This window comes from Mustela lutreola, chromosome 1 (assembly GCF_030435805.1).
Source record: "Mustela lutreola isolate mMusLut2 chromosome 1, mMusLut2.pri, whole genome shotgun sequence".
NCBI classification, from domain to species: Eukaryota; Metazoa; Chordata; class Mammalia; order Carnivora; family Mustelidae; genus Mustela; species Mustela lutreola.
Genome location: NC_081290.1, coordinates 46925535 through 46940166, shown reverse-complemented (window position 1 = coordinate 46940166; position 14632 = coordinate 46925535). Strand labels below are relative to the sequence as shown.

Sequence of the window (14632 nt, the reverse complement as noted above, 5' to 3'; positions counted from 1 at the left end):
AGGAATGTCTAAGTCGTTCCCAATCTTTAACTGTTTGTTTATCTCTCTACTGCTATTTAGTATTAGTGCTTTAGAGTAGCATAGTCAGGTCCTACAGTCAGTTGGCCTGTAGTCCTGCTACTGACCATCTTGGTCCCCTTGACTTTTTAGTTTCTTATCTCAAAAATGGAGATAATCATATTAGTGCTTCATGAGGTTTGTTTTTAAGTAAGGCTTAGAGGAAGAAATGAATGTAACGAGCTTAATTCAAAATAAGTGTCCAAGAGAAGAGATGCTATAACTGGTCATTTTCTTGATGATTTTGGGCCATTCCCTCAATCCACTGTCCTGGGGGATCTCATTCAGCATAAAGATCAACCGAATGCTGATGACTCTCAATTTTTATATCTTTGTTTCTAACCTCATTTTTCCTGAAGCACCAGACTTGTGTAACTGACTGCTACTATAGATATACACTTAAATATCTAATAACACTTCAATAAAACATGTCTAAAAGCAACTTTTGATCTCTGTCACGCATTCCTACTTGCCTCCCCAGTCTGTTCCTTCCTAGTCTTTCCTATCACAGTTAATGGCACCGCCCTGTGTACTTTTTTTTTTTTTTTAACTTTCCTGTAGCCAACAACCTTCATCCATTTTGTGAGCACATCTAGCAGCATTATCCCCAGAATATATCCTAAATCTGACCACTTGTCTGTCGCCAAATCCTCTGCTAACACTGTAGTCCCAGGCAATAACCTCTCATTTGGACAGCTATATAAATGAATGTCCTGCTTACTGCTCTTTGTTTTCCTTCTTGTCTCCTATAATCCTTTCTCCACATTGAGGGAGATAAATCCACATAAACGTAGATTTGAAAACATTGGTTATTTACTGCTTCCTTCTCTCAAATGTGGCTAGTTCAGTACAATCATAAGGCCTTTACACTAGCTTTTCCTTCTGTTAGGGATATTTTTATCCCTGATCATCACAGTGTTAGCTTCTTGCAAGTTTTGGTTCTCAAATCAGATAACAGCTCCTCAGAGGCTCTCCTGACAGCTTTCCTTTCTTTCTTAATAGCTGCTCTCTGTCTGGAATTTCCCCCACTTTTCTTCCATGTCTTGTGGATTGCCCCTCCCCTCTCCCATGAGGCCAAGGACTTTATGCATCTTGTTTACTAACATATTCCCAGTGCTTAGAATGGGACCTGATATGATATTCAGAAGGTTTACAGGATTATATGGATGGATGACAAAATGAAAGAATAATTAGGTACATGTTTTATAAGTGTTTTTTACATCCAGAGAAATGATGGATTGTTTCATCCTGAATGATTTTACATAGTTGCTTATTTTAGAATTAACCATGCTAATTTTTTTCTTTTTATTTCATGTTTTCTCTGTCATAGATTATAAGCTCTTAAGTGTAGGAGGTATGTCTCCATTGTTTTCAGCTTCTGATAGAATGCCAAATATCATGTTAGTACTTATTGTCAATTGAATTGAATTGAAAATTCAATTAACATCCTCTGAAATTATAGTAATTTTATGTATGTGTGAATGTATATACATATAAATATATATGTAAATTACACAAGTTTTGAAAGCAGATGTGCTTAAAATATGCCTTCCCCTTTTATCTCTTGCAGTTCATAATTGGACCCTTGAGGATACGCTTCAGTGGTTGATAGAATTTGTTGAACTACCCCAATATGAAAAGAATTTTAGAGACAATAATGTCAAAGGAACAACGCTTCCCAGGTTAGTCTTTATTATCCAAATGTATTTTTTTTTTTTTACTCAAGGAGAATTACATACTAGATATTATTTTTAGTGCCAGATTTGTAAGTTGACTCTCTGGCTAAGGGCTCAAAGGAAATATTATAAATATATCCATTCTTTAATTTTTTTTTTTAGGTGTGAGTTTGCAATTTTAATCAACTTTTCTTATCTGAATAATCAAACTCTTTTTAAAATTTATTACCAAAGATAGTAATTTTGGGAAGTAGAAGATAGGCCAGCTGCATTTTTTTTTAGATAACTTTAGAGGGCCAACCTCTGACCATGTGGTAGATATGACAAAAACATACTCATTTGATATTAATCTACCTTTATGAAAGACCTATTTGAATGGGTCATTCTTAATTAGATTCTTTTAATAACAACAATAACCGCTCAGTATTAGTCACTGTAAGTTAAACCTCAAAAAAAACCAAAAAATGAGGTTTAGTAAAAACCATTTTAAAGTGTATATTACATGGAGGTACTCTGTATTACCTCATTTAAACTTCATGGTTAAAGTTAACTATGTATTATTGCATTTTAGGAATTAAAAAAAAAAAATAGAGAAGTTAAATGTTTTGCCCAATTCAACATTTGAACCCAGACAGATCTTACACCAAAGTTTAGGATGCCAGTTTAATCCCTTAGGTGTCTGGAATTATTGTTACTAGTCTTATGAATTTTATTTTCTAAATCTACATTAATTAACTTAATAATTTTTCAAGTTTTTTAACTTAATAAGTTTTTAAGTTTTTTTTTTTTTTTTTTAAATTTTTAAGATTTTATTTGACTGAGAGGGAGAAGGAGCCAGGGGGAGGGGCAGTAGAGAGGGAGAAGTAGACTTCACACTGAGTAGGTGACCAACAAGGGTTTCATGGCTCCATCCCAGGAACTTGGGATCACAACCTGAGCAGAAGGCAGATGCTTAGCTCACTGAGCCACCCAGGTGCCCTGTTAATTTTTAAAGATTTAAATGTTGAAATTTGTAATGGTTCTACCAGAACCTGACCGTTGGAAGACTGCTTATTTTACATTCTCTCAAATGTTTCTTGTATCAAAAAAGATTAAGCCATTATTATTGTCTTATTATTATATGTGATGAGATGTGCATATTGTATTTCTAATTAGTTTACTTACATACTGTATTTGAGTGAGTGGCTTTTGTTGCTTTGGACTTTGGATTTTGGATTGAGTTGAAAAATGTGAAAATTTTCAACTCAATCCAAAATTTTCATACCTCCTGTAAATATTTTCTGAACATCAACATCAGTATTTCTGAATTTACTCTGTACATGACTATAATGATGGAATTATGGGAATAAGAGTCAATTCAACAAGTATGTATTTAGTATCATTTATGTTGTTCATGGTGTAACTAGATGCTGGAAAGAAGACAAAGATAAGATAGATTTTTTTGTTTGTTTGCTTGCTTGCTTATTTATGAGAGAAAAGGGGTGGGAGGTGTAGGGAGAGGGGCAAAAAGAGAATCTTAAGGAGGCTTCACACTCAGCACAGAGCCTGATGTGGGGTTCGATCCCATGACCCTGAGATCATGACCTGAGCCCAAATTAAAAGTTGGATGCTTAACTGACTGAGTCACACAGGCACCCCAGTTTTTGCTTTTAAATACGAGAAGTTTCTAAGTCAAAACAGGATAGTAGAGCACTAAAATGGGATTAGGGGTTTTTGAGTTCTGTTATCCTGGTATGAGGAACTCATAGTATTTTTCTTATGTTGTCTTTTGGGAAGTTTCTTTGTGTCACAACACGAGATAGAATAGGTTGATTGGTGTTCTGGCAATAAATGTTATGGTCACTTTTTTCTTTTGGTTAAGTAAAGGTTATCAGCGATAACTCAAATCCTAGAATTGTTGAAATAACATCACATTTAATCAAGATCAATTTTTTAAAATAGTCTACATGTTGCTAGGAAAGACAAGTTATAAATACAGAAGTTCAGCTTTCAGGTAAGCCCATTGGAGCCTTTTGGAGTGGAGGAGAAAGGAAAACTGGAATGCCCTTCATCCAGCCCTTTTTCTATGGTAATGGCACTTACACTTAAAGGAACAGTATCAATTAACTTAAAGATGTGAGTTACAGAACTTTTTGTAGGGTAACTGTAGATAAAAGAGCTGTTTATAATAATGTATACGAAAATGTATTACACATCACAGATGTACATGTGCCTACAACAATTCATTATGTTTCCTTTCTGTGACATTAAAATACTGTCACATATGCAGTAGGTAGCCAAAATTATGTTAGTTTTATGTCAGTTATCATGAGCTTTTTACTGATTTTCTATACTCTGAAATTCTTATTACCAGAGCTTATACTAAGGCTCTCTTCGCCTGACACATGCCTCCTCATTCCTTTCAGACCTGTGTGAACTTCCCTGACATCCTCACCCACTCAGGTAGAATCACTTCCACCTCTGGGTTCATACTGAACTTTGTATAAAACTGTTATTTGGTATCCTTTTTACTACATCTCATTGTCTTTCTTAAATTTAGTCTATCGATATTGTTGCTATTAATTCATTCATGCATCCATCCATGCATTCATTCATGTATTATACAAGCATTTATCAAGCATCTACTTTTGCCAAGCATAGTGCTAGGTTTGGGGATACTGAGACAAGACCTAGCTTTGGCTTCAAGCAGTTTGTCACGTTAAAGGTGTAATAGCAGCATACACAGAAGGGACCTGCGGAGGTGAAGGAAAGCATTTTGTAAAGGGAATGTTAGAGTTCATTACTCTGTAACGTGTTATGGAAGCCTACAGCAGTTATAGGAGGCTTTATAACTTCTCCATACTTAAAAGATTTTGATACCTTCCAAAATAAAATATAGTGGTTCAGAGTACAGTCGTTGGAATCACACATACTTGGATTTGAATCCCTGCCCTACCTCTTGCTAATTATGCAACCTTGGGCAAGTTACTCAATCTTTCCCTACCTTAGTTTCCTCATTTATAAAATGGGAATTTTATATATATTAGAGGTTTGCTTGAATTTTGACTAAGCCCTTGATACAGGACCCGGCATATAGTACATGCTTGTTTTTATTGTCATTGTTATTAGCAATTTTATTATTATTAGACTTTGTGTTATAAGATCTTTATTAGCATTATATTTGGTTGTTAAGATGTCTTAGTTGATGACTTTGGGCTACTTGGATTTGAAATTCAAAACAAAGTAATTTTATTTACTTATTTCACATGTGCCTTTTCCGCTCCCTTCTCCCTACATGGTTTCTTCATTGCTGGTGAAATGGTTGAGTACTTTTTATTACCTAAATCCCTCCCTCTTCTCCATGAGGACTTCTAACTCTCACGACTTCAGTGGACTTTGTTTAATTTTTAAGCAATTTACATATAAGAATGTAAAGGTATAGGCTTTTTTAGATACTTTTAAAGAAAAGTGATACGACTAAATTGTTCTCAAACTATATTTTAAAGTCTGCTAGTGAAGTTAAGTAAATCATGTACAATGTTCTTATCCTCTGTGAAATGATAGTAAAATGCCAGAGGTAATTAATTATTGTAAAATACTTTTACATTTGACAAATTTCAATATCCTAGTAAATCATAGCATAAAGTAACCTTAGAAAACAAAAACATCAACATAATAAATAAATAATTGACATACATAGGTGTTCGTACAGCTGAGTTTACACTGGAAGGTTTTTGGTATGTTTTGATATGTTAATAAAGTATTAAATCACATGGATGAGCTCTTATAGCAGTCATCACTGAATATTAAATGTATTGTTAAAATATTTAAGTTTACATACTTGAAATATTTTCATTTAATATGTGTGTTTTTTTAAATAAACAGGATAGCAGTACATGAGCCTTCATTTATGAGTTCTCAATTGAAAATCAGCGATCGGAGTCACAGGCAAAAACTTCAGCTCAAGGCACTGGATGTGGTTTTGTTTGGACCTCTGACACGTTAGTATTCTCTCTGAGTCTGATGCAAAAGAATCATCAGATCATATATTTATTATTTAAAGAAGGAAAAAGTAAGAAGGAACACTAAGAAAATCATTAGGTATAAAGGAAATGTCATGTATGTTAAGATATATAGGATGAGATTTTCTGTCATTGAAATGTGGCATGTGAAATTTCCAAGCTGGTTACTGATGTAAAAAGTTGTAAAAACTATGTTCTTTGATAATTTAGAATTAAATTTCTAGATTTGGAACTTTAAATCTTTGTAACAGTTTTAATGTTGATACCATTATAGCTGGATATTCACTGAAGGATGCCTTTCAGAAATGGTACAATATAACCGTCTCCATGGCATGGAGTAATACATCCTAACTTGATTTCATTTATCACCAGGAAAAGGATTTCCTAGCTATAGATCAAAAGCAGAGATCCACTTGAAATTTTACATGGTAACAGACTATCCTGGCAGAAGTACAAGGTGGAGAATGTTACTTGATTGTGTTGAAGAACATCTAACAAATTTTTATGTCATATTTGTAAGGAAAATAAGCCTTGTATTTCTTTACTTTTGACAGGAATACTTTTTCCAGAAAGGAAATTTAATATATTTAATTTCAAATTCTAAAAAGCTTTGGGGGAAAATGTTTGAAGAGTACACATTTTAAAGGAATTATGTTCTATTTTTCAGAAGCCAAAAAGAAATAACAAAATTAATACAAGAAAAATGGCATCTTCAGATGATAAATTAGGAAACTAATATTTATTTTACCTCAATTTTTGGAGTTAGGAGACTTGCAGGTTTTGGTACTATGGTTTTGGGGGTGGCCCTACTGAAAAAGGGTTCCTGGAGCTGTTGGATGGATTCCATGACTGTACTGGTGGTTCTTTTTTGGCTCAGGCTGAGAGCAGCTGGTGAAACAGCTGGAACTCCGCTTTGTGAGAGGTGGTGGAAATGCACTGTTGTTGGAAATTACAAACCCTAGGAAGCAGAACGCTCCTGAAATGCCGGGCATTCCACACAGATGACACCCTGAGTTTCTTACTGCATCTCTTGGGGGTTGTCTTCCAAGAGATTCTACTTTTTTCATCGGAGTGATTGGTGAAAATAGAATTAAGCTCTAAAACTTGCCTCTCTGTACAACTTGGTTAGGGATATTTATGTTTTATTAATCTGGAAACAAATCACCCTCTATGCCAAAACAGTATTATATTATCATTTGAAAAGAAATCAAACTAGTCTCAAAGAATGTTGAAAGCAAATGTTTTAATAAACAAACCAGTGAAGAAGTTAATGATGCATTACCTTTTTAATGTGTTTGTCTTAGAGTTATTATTCGAGTGAATGAGCCCTGCAGGTGGAATACAGGCAGTAGATTTGTCACTAACATTATAAAATGAACAAAGATATATTTTAAAGAAGTTTTTTGAAATCTTTTTCAGTTTGTGGTAATTATTTTAGAGTTTGGGACTTGTCTATTTATTGTTATTTCTGTGATTCTATTTTGGCCTGAACAGAGCTCGTATTTGAACTAGAACTCGAGCTGAACTTCTCAGTCTGAGGCAGAAATAAAAATAAATCCTTGTGAGATTTTAGTCTTCCACAGTGCATCTGTTTCACTGTAGGTGTGCGCTCTGGAAATATGCAGCCCCGAGGGTCTTTGGCTGGGAGCGTGCTGTTCATCACACCATGTAAACATACACGGACCGAGGAAGCACAGGAACTTGTCCATCTATAGAGCTCCTTATTTCATTCATCACCCATGCAACAGATATTCCTGCTGGAGGCCTGGGCAGTTAGGTCGTTTTCCACTATAAACTATATCTCTTTGGAGCAATGAATACATTATATTATATTAGTTATCTTTGTGTATCCTTCCAGAGAGCCCTCTGAAAATTCATGTGTATTAAGAGTCAGGGATAAACTAGGAAATTATTTGACTAGTGATTTCTGTGTTTGGTATCACTGAAGATAGTAGACCCTGGCTTCTTACTCAGTGAGTAAGTGCTAGAAATTACTGACATGCCTAATGGAAAGGAAGGTGATCTGTTCTTTCTGTCTAGTAACCCAGATACCTCTGTCAAATAGCCACCTAAAGCATGACTTGTTATCATTTAACTCCTACTTTCTCAACCTTGGTGCTTCACATTTTGGGCTGGATAATTCCTAGATGATTCTCTATTACTGGCAGATGTGAGGCTGGAAAGTGATTGTCTTGTGCGTTATTGAACATGTAGCGACATCCCTGGCCTCTCCCCACTAGACACCGGTAACAACTTCCCCATCCACTTTACGCCCTCCAATTGTGACAAGCAAAAATTGTCAAATGTCCACTCTTGGGGGGATATCACCCTTAGTTGAGAATCATTGACTAATCTTAGTTATATGACTACTTGCTTGGGAAAAATCCTCTTTTGGGGAATGATTAGGCTTCCAGTGTATGTATCAAAGCAAGACCAGTCTCTAACTGGACTGAAGGAAAGCCGTTGGTATGATAGTGGTGGTACTCTTTATGCCTCCTTCCACCCCACAGAGGACATGATTGGAGGTGCTTCATGGCTCCCCAGGACTTCTGTTACTGACAGGGCTGGCGTACATGCTTGTAGGTTTATCTGTGCCCTCTGGTAGTTCTAGTGTATCAGACTATTACAATAAGCACTTTGATTATTAGAAAAAGGAATTTTTAAAAGGCTAGAGCTGGTTTATAGGAGGGACATTTTCACATTTGTTTTTAGATACCTATTACTTTAAAAAAATTGCTTCTATGTATTGAGCTTCTGTTATCAAAGATTAATCATCTCTAATTTTCTTTATAGGCCCACCTCATAACTGGATGAAGGATTTTATTCTCACAGTTTCTATAGTAATTGGTGTCGGAGGGTGCTGGTTTGCTTACACACAGAATAAGACATCAAAAGAACATGTTGCAAAAATGATGAAGGACTTAGAGAGTCTACAAACTGCAGAGCAAAGCCTAATGGACTTACAGGAGAGGTGAGTAAGTTTAAAAAGCTACGTGAGTCTTACTATTTATGTAGGCAAATATAGTTTGTGAAAATGTAATATGGGCATTGGCTCACACTTTTATTTAGTTGTTACACACATCAGTAAGGGTCTGTCCACTTCATTTTGTATTTTTAGAAAAATTATATTGTTCTAGATTTATTTTAAAGGTATGCACTAGAGAATAAATGAGCAGGTCAGTGGAAATAAGTCAAGTATAGGTGGAATGATATGTATAGTTAAGTTTTATCTTTAACGTGATTCAGGTAATAATGAATTTCTTAAAAGTCTCTTTGCTGAAGGGTGATTCCCTGCTATCACTGTATTTTGAGCTCAGTATTACCCATATAGCTGTATAGGGGGCTACCTGCTAGTTTTGGTATTCACATGTAAGACTAATAGAAAATACTCTGATTTTGGGTGGAAACATGTATTCTCCTGCTTGATACGTATTTATTCTTTGTGAAAAAAATGAAACTTTGGAAATTTTGGTGAGGAATTTTAATTTTTATCCTTCTGTAAGGCTTGAAAAAGCACAGGAAGAAAACAGAAATGTTGCTGTAGAAAAGCAAAATCTAGAACGCAAAATGATGGATGAAATCAATTATGCAAAGGAAGAGGCCTGTCGGCTGAGAGAGCTAAGGGAAGGAGCCGAATGTGAACTGAGCAGACGGCAATACGCAGAGCAGGAATTGGAGCAGGTATTTACATCCCACGAACATATTTGTTAGGGCAGTGGTAGCGCCCCTCTGAGGAGTTGTTTTGTTTTTGTTTAGTCTTCTACATTTAGTGGCATTGTATATTCTTCCTTAGTTAATAAAAGAATTATTTGTTTTACATTGTTAGCATTGTTAGCATTGATCAAAGCCCATATAGCAAAATGACAAAGTAATAATTTAAAAATAAAGTTACTGTCATGTTCACTCACTCATGAAATCTTACCCCATGCCATGTTAATTATATCCAGTGAATTTAAGATGTTTATTTAACATCTATGATATGTTTCAGCTACCAGCTGTAACCTAGTAAAGTTTATCTAATGTTAAGCCTCTCTGCAAAGGTAAAGAATCTCTATTATACATTTGAATCCTCTTAAATGGCTTTAGAACATAATCTGCTAAAAATTCTGAAGTTGTCTACAGATGGCTTTTCAGTATCTCTTGCTACCATGCAGTTACTCAAGATGGAATGAAAGCCTTCAGGAAAGGTGGGGGGTGAGGGTGCAGAATTTAATTGTAGGCAGATCTTTTGGTTTTCTGTTCTTGCTTTAAAAAAATTACCACTAACTTTGTGACTTAAAACAACACACATTTATTATCTTGCAGTTCTTAAGACAGAGTTTAAAATAGGTTCACAGGGCTGCATTCCTGTGGAGGCTCTAGGGAGGATCTGTTTCCTTGCCTTTTCCAGCTTCCAGAGGCTGCCTGCATTTCTTGGCTCATGGCCCCTTCCTTCCATCTTCAAAACACGTCACTCCAACCTCTGTTTCTGTGGTCTCATCTCCTTCTTTTGACTTGGACCCTTTCTTTACTGATAAACTGCAAGCGAGAAAGTGTGCCCAAGATCAGAGTGTCTCAGTTGTAAAGCAGGGCCAAGAACCTTGGTGTTCTGTCTCCCGCTTTGCTTTGTGTACTGTTGTCTTCTCAGCCAGGTGCTAAATAAGGAATAAGAATTATGTGATGAATGAGTTTCAGTTTTAACTCATGAAAAAATGTTCAGTGTGTGTTACTGTTTCCTTCAGGATTGTCATTTTTGGTAGGATTTTTCTGCCTGAACACAGCCATCTCTTCCATTCATGGCTAGCTATTGTTTCCCTCATACCCCGGCATCTTTTTTGTTGGATCTTTTCCCTGTAAGGAGTTTGTTCTCTAAAGTTAACTCCTACATGTACTTTGGGGTCAGGTCCTATTTACCTGACAAACCTTATCTGTACAGAATGTAGTAAAGAATCCAGTAGTTAACAGACAAAAAAGAAAAGAAAAAGGCTTAGCCAAAATTATAGTGTGCAGGAATTAGATATTATGCTTTTTATTTCTGTGAGAACTCACTGCCTTTTCCCACCAAGACTTCTAACTCTTGGTTTGTTCCCAGTACTGGCTTGTTAGCTATTTTTCTGCACTTTATGGGTAAGAAAGAACAAATCAGAAAGCAGTAGTGGTAATTTGCCTACAGATACATAAACTTATAGCAGAATTTTACAAGTAAGTGACTGCCCCACAGCAAGGGAGAAGACACCCTACAAAAAGGATTCACAAATCACAAACATTCTAATATGAAGTTTTTGCAAAAACCGTTGCACACCTCAGTAGACCGTAGGATCTCCATGATATGTCCCAGTACAAATGTAATAATCCTAGTCAGATCCCAAGTCAGTAAGAGGTGGTTTAAAGGGGTTAAGTGGGTATTTAAAAAGAACTTTGTCCAACATGATTATAGTATTAAGAAACACAGTTTTAACAGTTGCATACTCTGTGTCAGAAGTTTATGCTATGCACATTACAAGTGGTTTGGTCATAAATTTTAATCCTCATGATAGATATTATGCTCATTTATAGATGAGATGTGCAGAGAGGTTAAATAAGTTGCCTGAATTCACATAGCTCTTAGGTGGCAAAGCCAAGATTTTTGTGTGTCTTACTCCAAAGTCCACGTTTTCCCATACTGCTATTAAAAGTTTTGTTTCTAAAAGTAAATTTCACTGGGAATAATATATATATGTTATATAGTCTACAATTCCACATAGTTTGAAGTATTACTATAGCTTATCTGGGAGGTAGTCAACTTCTCAGAACTACAAGTCAAGAGTTTCTGGTACATGTATTGTATAGTGGCACTATTTTTCCCTAAAACAAAAACTTTCGGGTGAAGAGTTGTACCACTTCATATTTTGTATGGTTTAAATACTTTTTCATGTAAATTATTTTGTTCTTAAAGTTTCAAGAAGACCAAAGTCAGGACAAGTCATAGTATTTGCCTATTCTACATGAGACAAACCTCAGATTAGAAAGTGAAGAACTTGTGAAGGTCACAAGGGTAATAATCATAAAGTTGAGTCTAGAGCTGTGTTTTCAGATATTTAGGGTGTTTCTTTGTGTGATACCATGTTTTTACTTATTGCTGTTTTATTCCTGAGATACAAACATTGTGTAAATAATTATATTTGTAAACAATTTAATAATTCGTTTGCAAAAGCTTATAATAACTTGTTTTTTTCCGCATCCATTCCTCTGTAAATAACAGTGTAATTCAAACTGAAGGATTAGAATTTAGGTCAAATGATAAACTTATGAATAATAACAGTGAATATAGTTAAAATAGTTGCTCTTGTTGGAAGGTCAAGATTTCCAAAATTTTAAATCATTATTTGACAGTGAAAACTTTGTTCAGCTTCAGCTGTGAAATAAACCAATTTCCCAAGCCTCAGCTAGCTCTATACTAATTCTGTGTTAAATGTGTTTATTGAGTTCTTTTAGGGGAAATAAATGTATAGACATAATAAGGAAAATCTTTATGAATAAAGAGAAAAACTTGAGTGAAATTTGAAATAGATTCTCTGTTTAGCTCCTTGGCAATGGAAATTGTATGGAAATTTTAGCTTTAAGATCTTATGAGTAAGAGAGCCTGCTGACCTACACTTTATAGTGTTGTGTGGAGCTCCATGTCACAGGACCTGACCTCAGATCCTCTCTTCCTGAAAGATCAGCAGGGACACCACACAGCTTAGCCAGCTATTTTATTAAACACAGTATTGTCCCAAGCGCTTTGCACAGTTTAATGTGTCAGGCACATGTTGCTTAGGATTTGTTTTTAGTGAGTAAGTGGAGTATGTTCTCTCTTACCCTTACTTGTAATGTCTGTACTTAGTGTCCCATTGTGATTTTTTTTCTTCTGATTTTGAAGTTTTAAAAGATACTTCTCAAACATAATTTTCTTTTTGCAGTATCTGACAGCTGTTCTATTACTTTATCAGAAGAAATTTGTGTACAGTACTCTTATTAGTTTATTCTGGCACACAATAAAGTTTATTTAAATAAATTGAGCTTGCTCAGATCAAACATTCTTCTGCACATGAGTTTAAGAGTGGAGTTTTTAGTTACTTACTTAGCTTTGGGGGAAGTAATTTACAGCTATGGTGCTCCAGAAGCAGGATGCTCCGCGGTGCATTTGTGACTTTGTCTGAAGGTCTTGAGTGTGTTTGTGATTCCTTATATTCCACCATGCATCCTTACACATCTTTAGCTTGAACTCTTGCTAGTTTTTAAGTGAATCTTCCTTAGAATGGATTGTCTCTTTTTTCTTAGTTCTTTTCTTAGGCTTTCTTTAAGAGTTTTTCCCTTAGCATTTTATTCCAACTAATGCAGTCGGCATTTTAGTTTTGTAACTGTTTATTGTCCGGCTCCCGTAAAGGGCAGCTCGAAGGAAGACTTCGACATCCTGACAGTGAAACCTGTGCATAGTTTCTCATGGAAAAATCAAGTAGAGTCTCACTCAGAATCTGTTTTCTTGAAATTTACACATGGTCTGCAAATGCTGATTTATCTACCTTCTTGTATGTCAGAAGCAGCAAATGAAATAGAAGTCGGTTAAACAGACTGTAACAGACAGATGTGCTTATGATAACCGTGAGAAATAACTAACCGTAAAGCAGATGTCATGAAAACTGTAAAAAAAAACCCGGTATCATTACTTTAAGAAGTGAATGTATAGTGAATAGTGAATGTATGGCTTTCGGTAGTGTCTCCTGGGAACAATAGAAGGGGTAGTAGGGCAGGTATCCACTGTATTTTGGATACTTCTTATATTCTATACCCTAAACAAAAATACACTATAAGAAGAATGTAATCCATTTTAGTTTGGTATGTGTCTGAAATTTTCTTCTGTCCCTTGAGTCTGGCTATCATAAAATATAAAAACGAAATAATGCAACTTAAGATATATGTAAGCCCTTTCTACCCTTTGGCTTTACAACTTTGTTTAGTGGGTTAAGATGCACTTAAAAACTTCAGCTCTAGTTTTTATGTTAGGAATATATTTTTATACTTTGTGATTTTAAAAAGATGTTTACAAAGAGCATAATTAAAATTGCATTTTCTTTTAATTTTGGTAAAATCTTAATTTCTTAAGATGTATCTTAATTTAAATATTTTCTTAAAAAAATAAATTTCTTTCTCTTATTCTCTCCATCTCCATCTTCCCTCCAACCTTCTCTTCCTCTTTCTCTCCTCATCCCTTCCATTTCCTCTTCCCCCTCCTCTTTTCCTTCTCCCTCCTTTCCAGGTTCGAATGGCTCTAAAAAAGGCTGAAAAAGAATTTGAACTCCGAAGCAGCTGGTCTGTTCCAGATGCACTTCAGAAATGGCTTCAGTTAACACATGAAGTAGAAGTTCAGTACTACAATATTAAAAGACAAAATGCTGAGATGCAATTAGCTATTGCTAAGGATGAGGTACTCTATTATATTTCATAATTTAATAAATTTCTAAAGAGATTAACCAATTGGGTTACAAAGATCTGAATAAAATTTTATTGTTGTAGCTTCTTTTTGTGAATTGGAACTTACTGCATAAATTGACTCTTGTAGTCATAGGCCGTAGAGTAAAATTACCTTATTTAGAGCAGTATATAACTTTTAGAATGACCTTAGTGTCGTTTAAAAATCATCCCTATTATCATTATCATAAATGTTTTATACAGAGCTTTTCTTCTCTAGGTTGCTGCATCATATCTGATTCAGGTTAGTAGTTACTAGAAATTAATGTCTGACTCTTATTAAATTGTGTGAAATGACATTAAGTTTTAATCTGATTTTTAGCAAAAAAAAAAAAAAAAGCTCAGTTCACTCACTAACACCTCATTGCAGTAGGGTATGATTAATGTTATTTTGTTAGTTTTGATAGAACATTAGGATTTTCTGAACCC

The 14632-nt window shown here is 35.0% G+C and overlaps 1 protein-coding gene across 6 annotated transcripts in view; it reads left to right on the top strand.

The window, feature by feature from the left end:
- STIM2 (stromal interaction molecule 2) overlaps positions 1-14632 on the top strand; it is a 147938-nt gene that overhangs the window by 117243 nt on the left and 16063 nt on the right. For 4 of the 6 annotated variants that reach the window (XM_059164087.1, XM_059164062.1, XM_059164041.1 and 1 more), the window contains 6 exons: positions 1628-1739; positions 5598-5713; positions 8528-8705; positions 9238-9415; positions 13992-14159; positions 14424-14447. In XM_059164087.1, coding sequence (XP_059020070.1) covers positions 1628-1739; positions 5598-5713; positions 8528-8705; positions 9238-9415; positions 13992-14159; positions 14424-14447 — 776 coding nt within the window. The remainder of the gene's footprint in view (positions 1-1627; positions 1740-5597; positions 5714-8527; positions 8706-9237; positions 9416-13991; positions 14160-14423; positions 14448-14632) is intronic. The other 2 variants (XM_059164071.1, XM_059164052.1) reach the window with 1 other exon arrangement.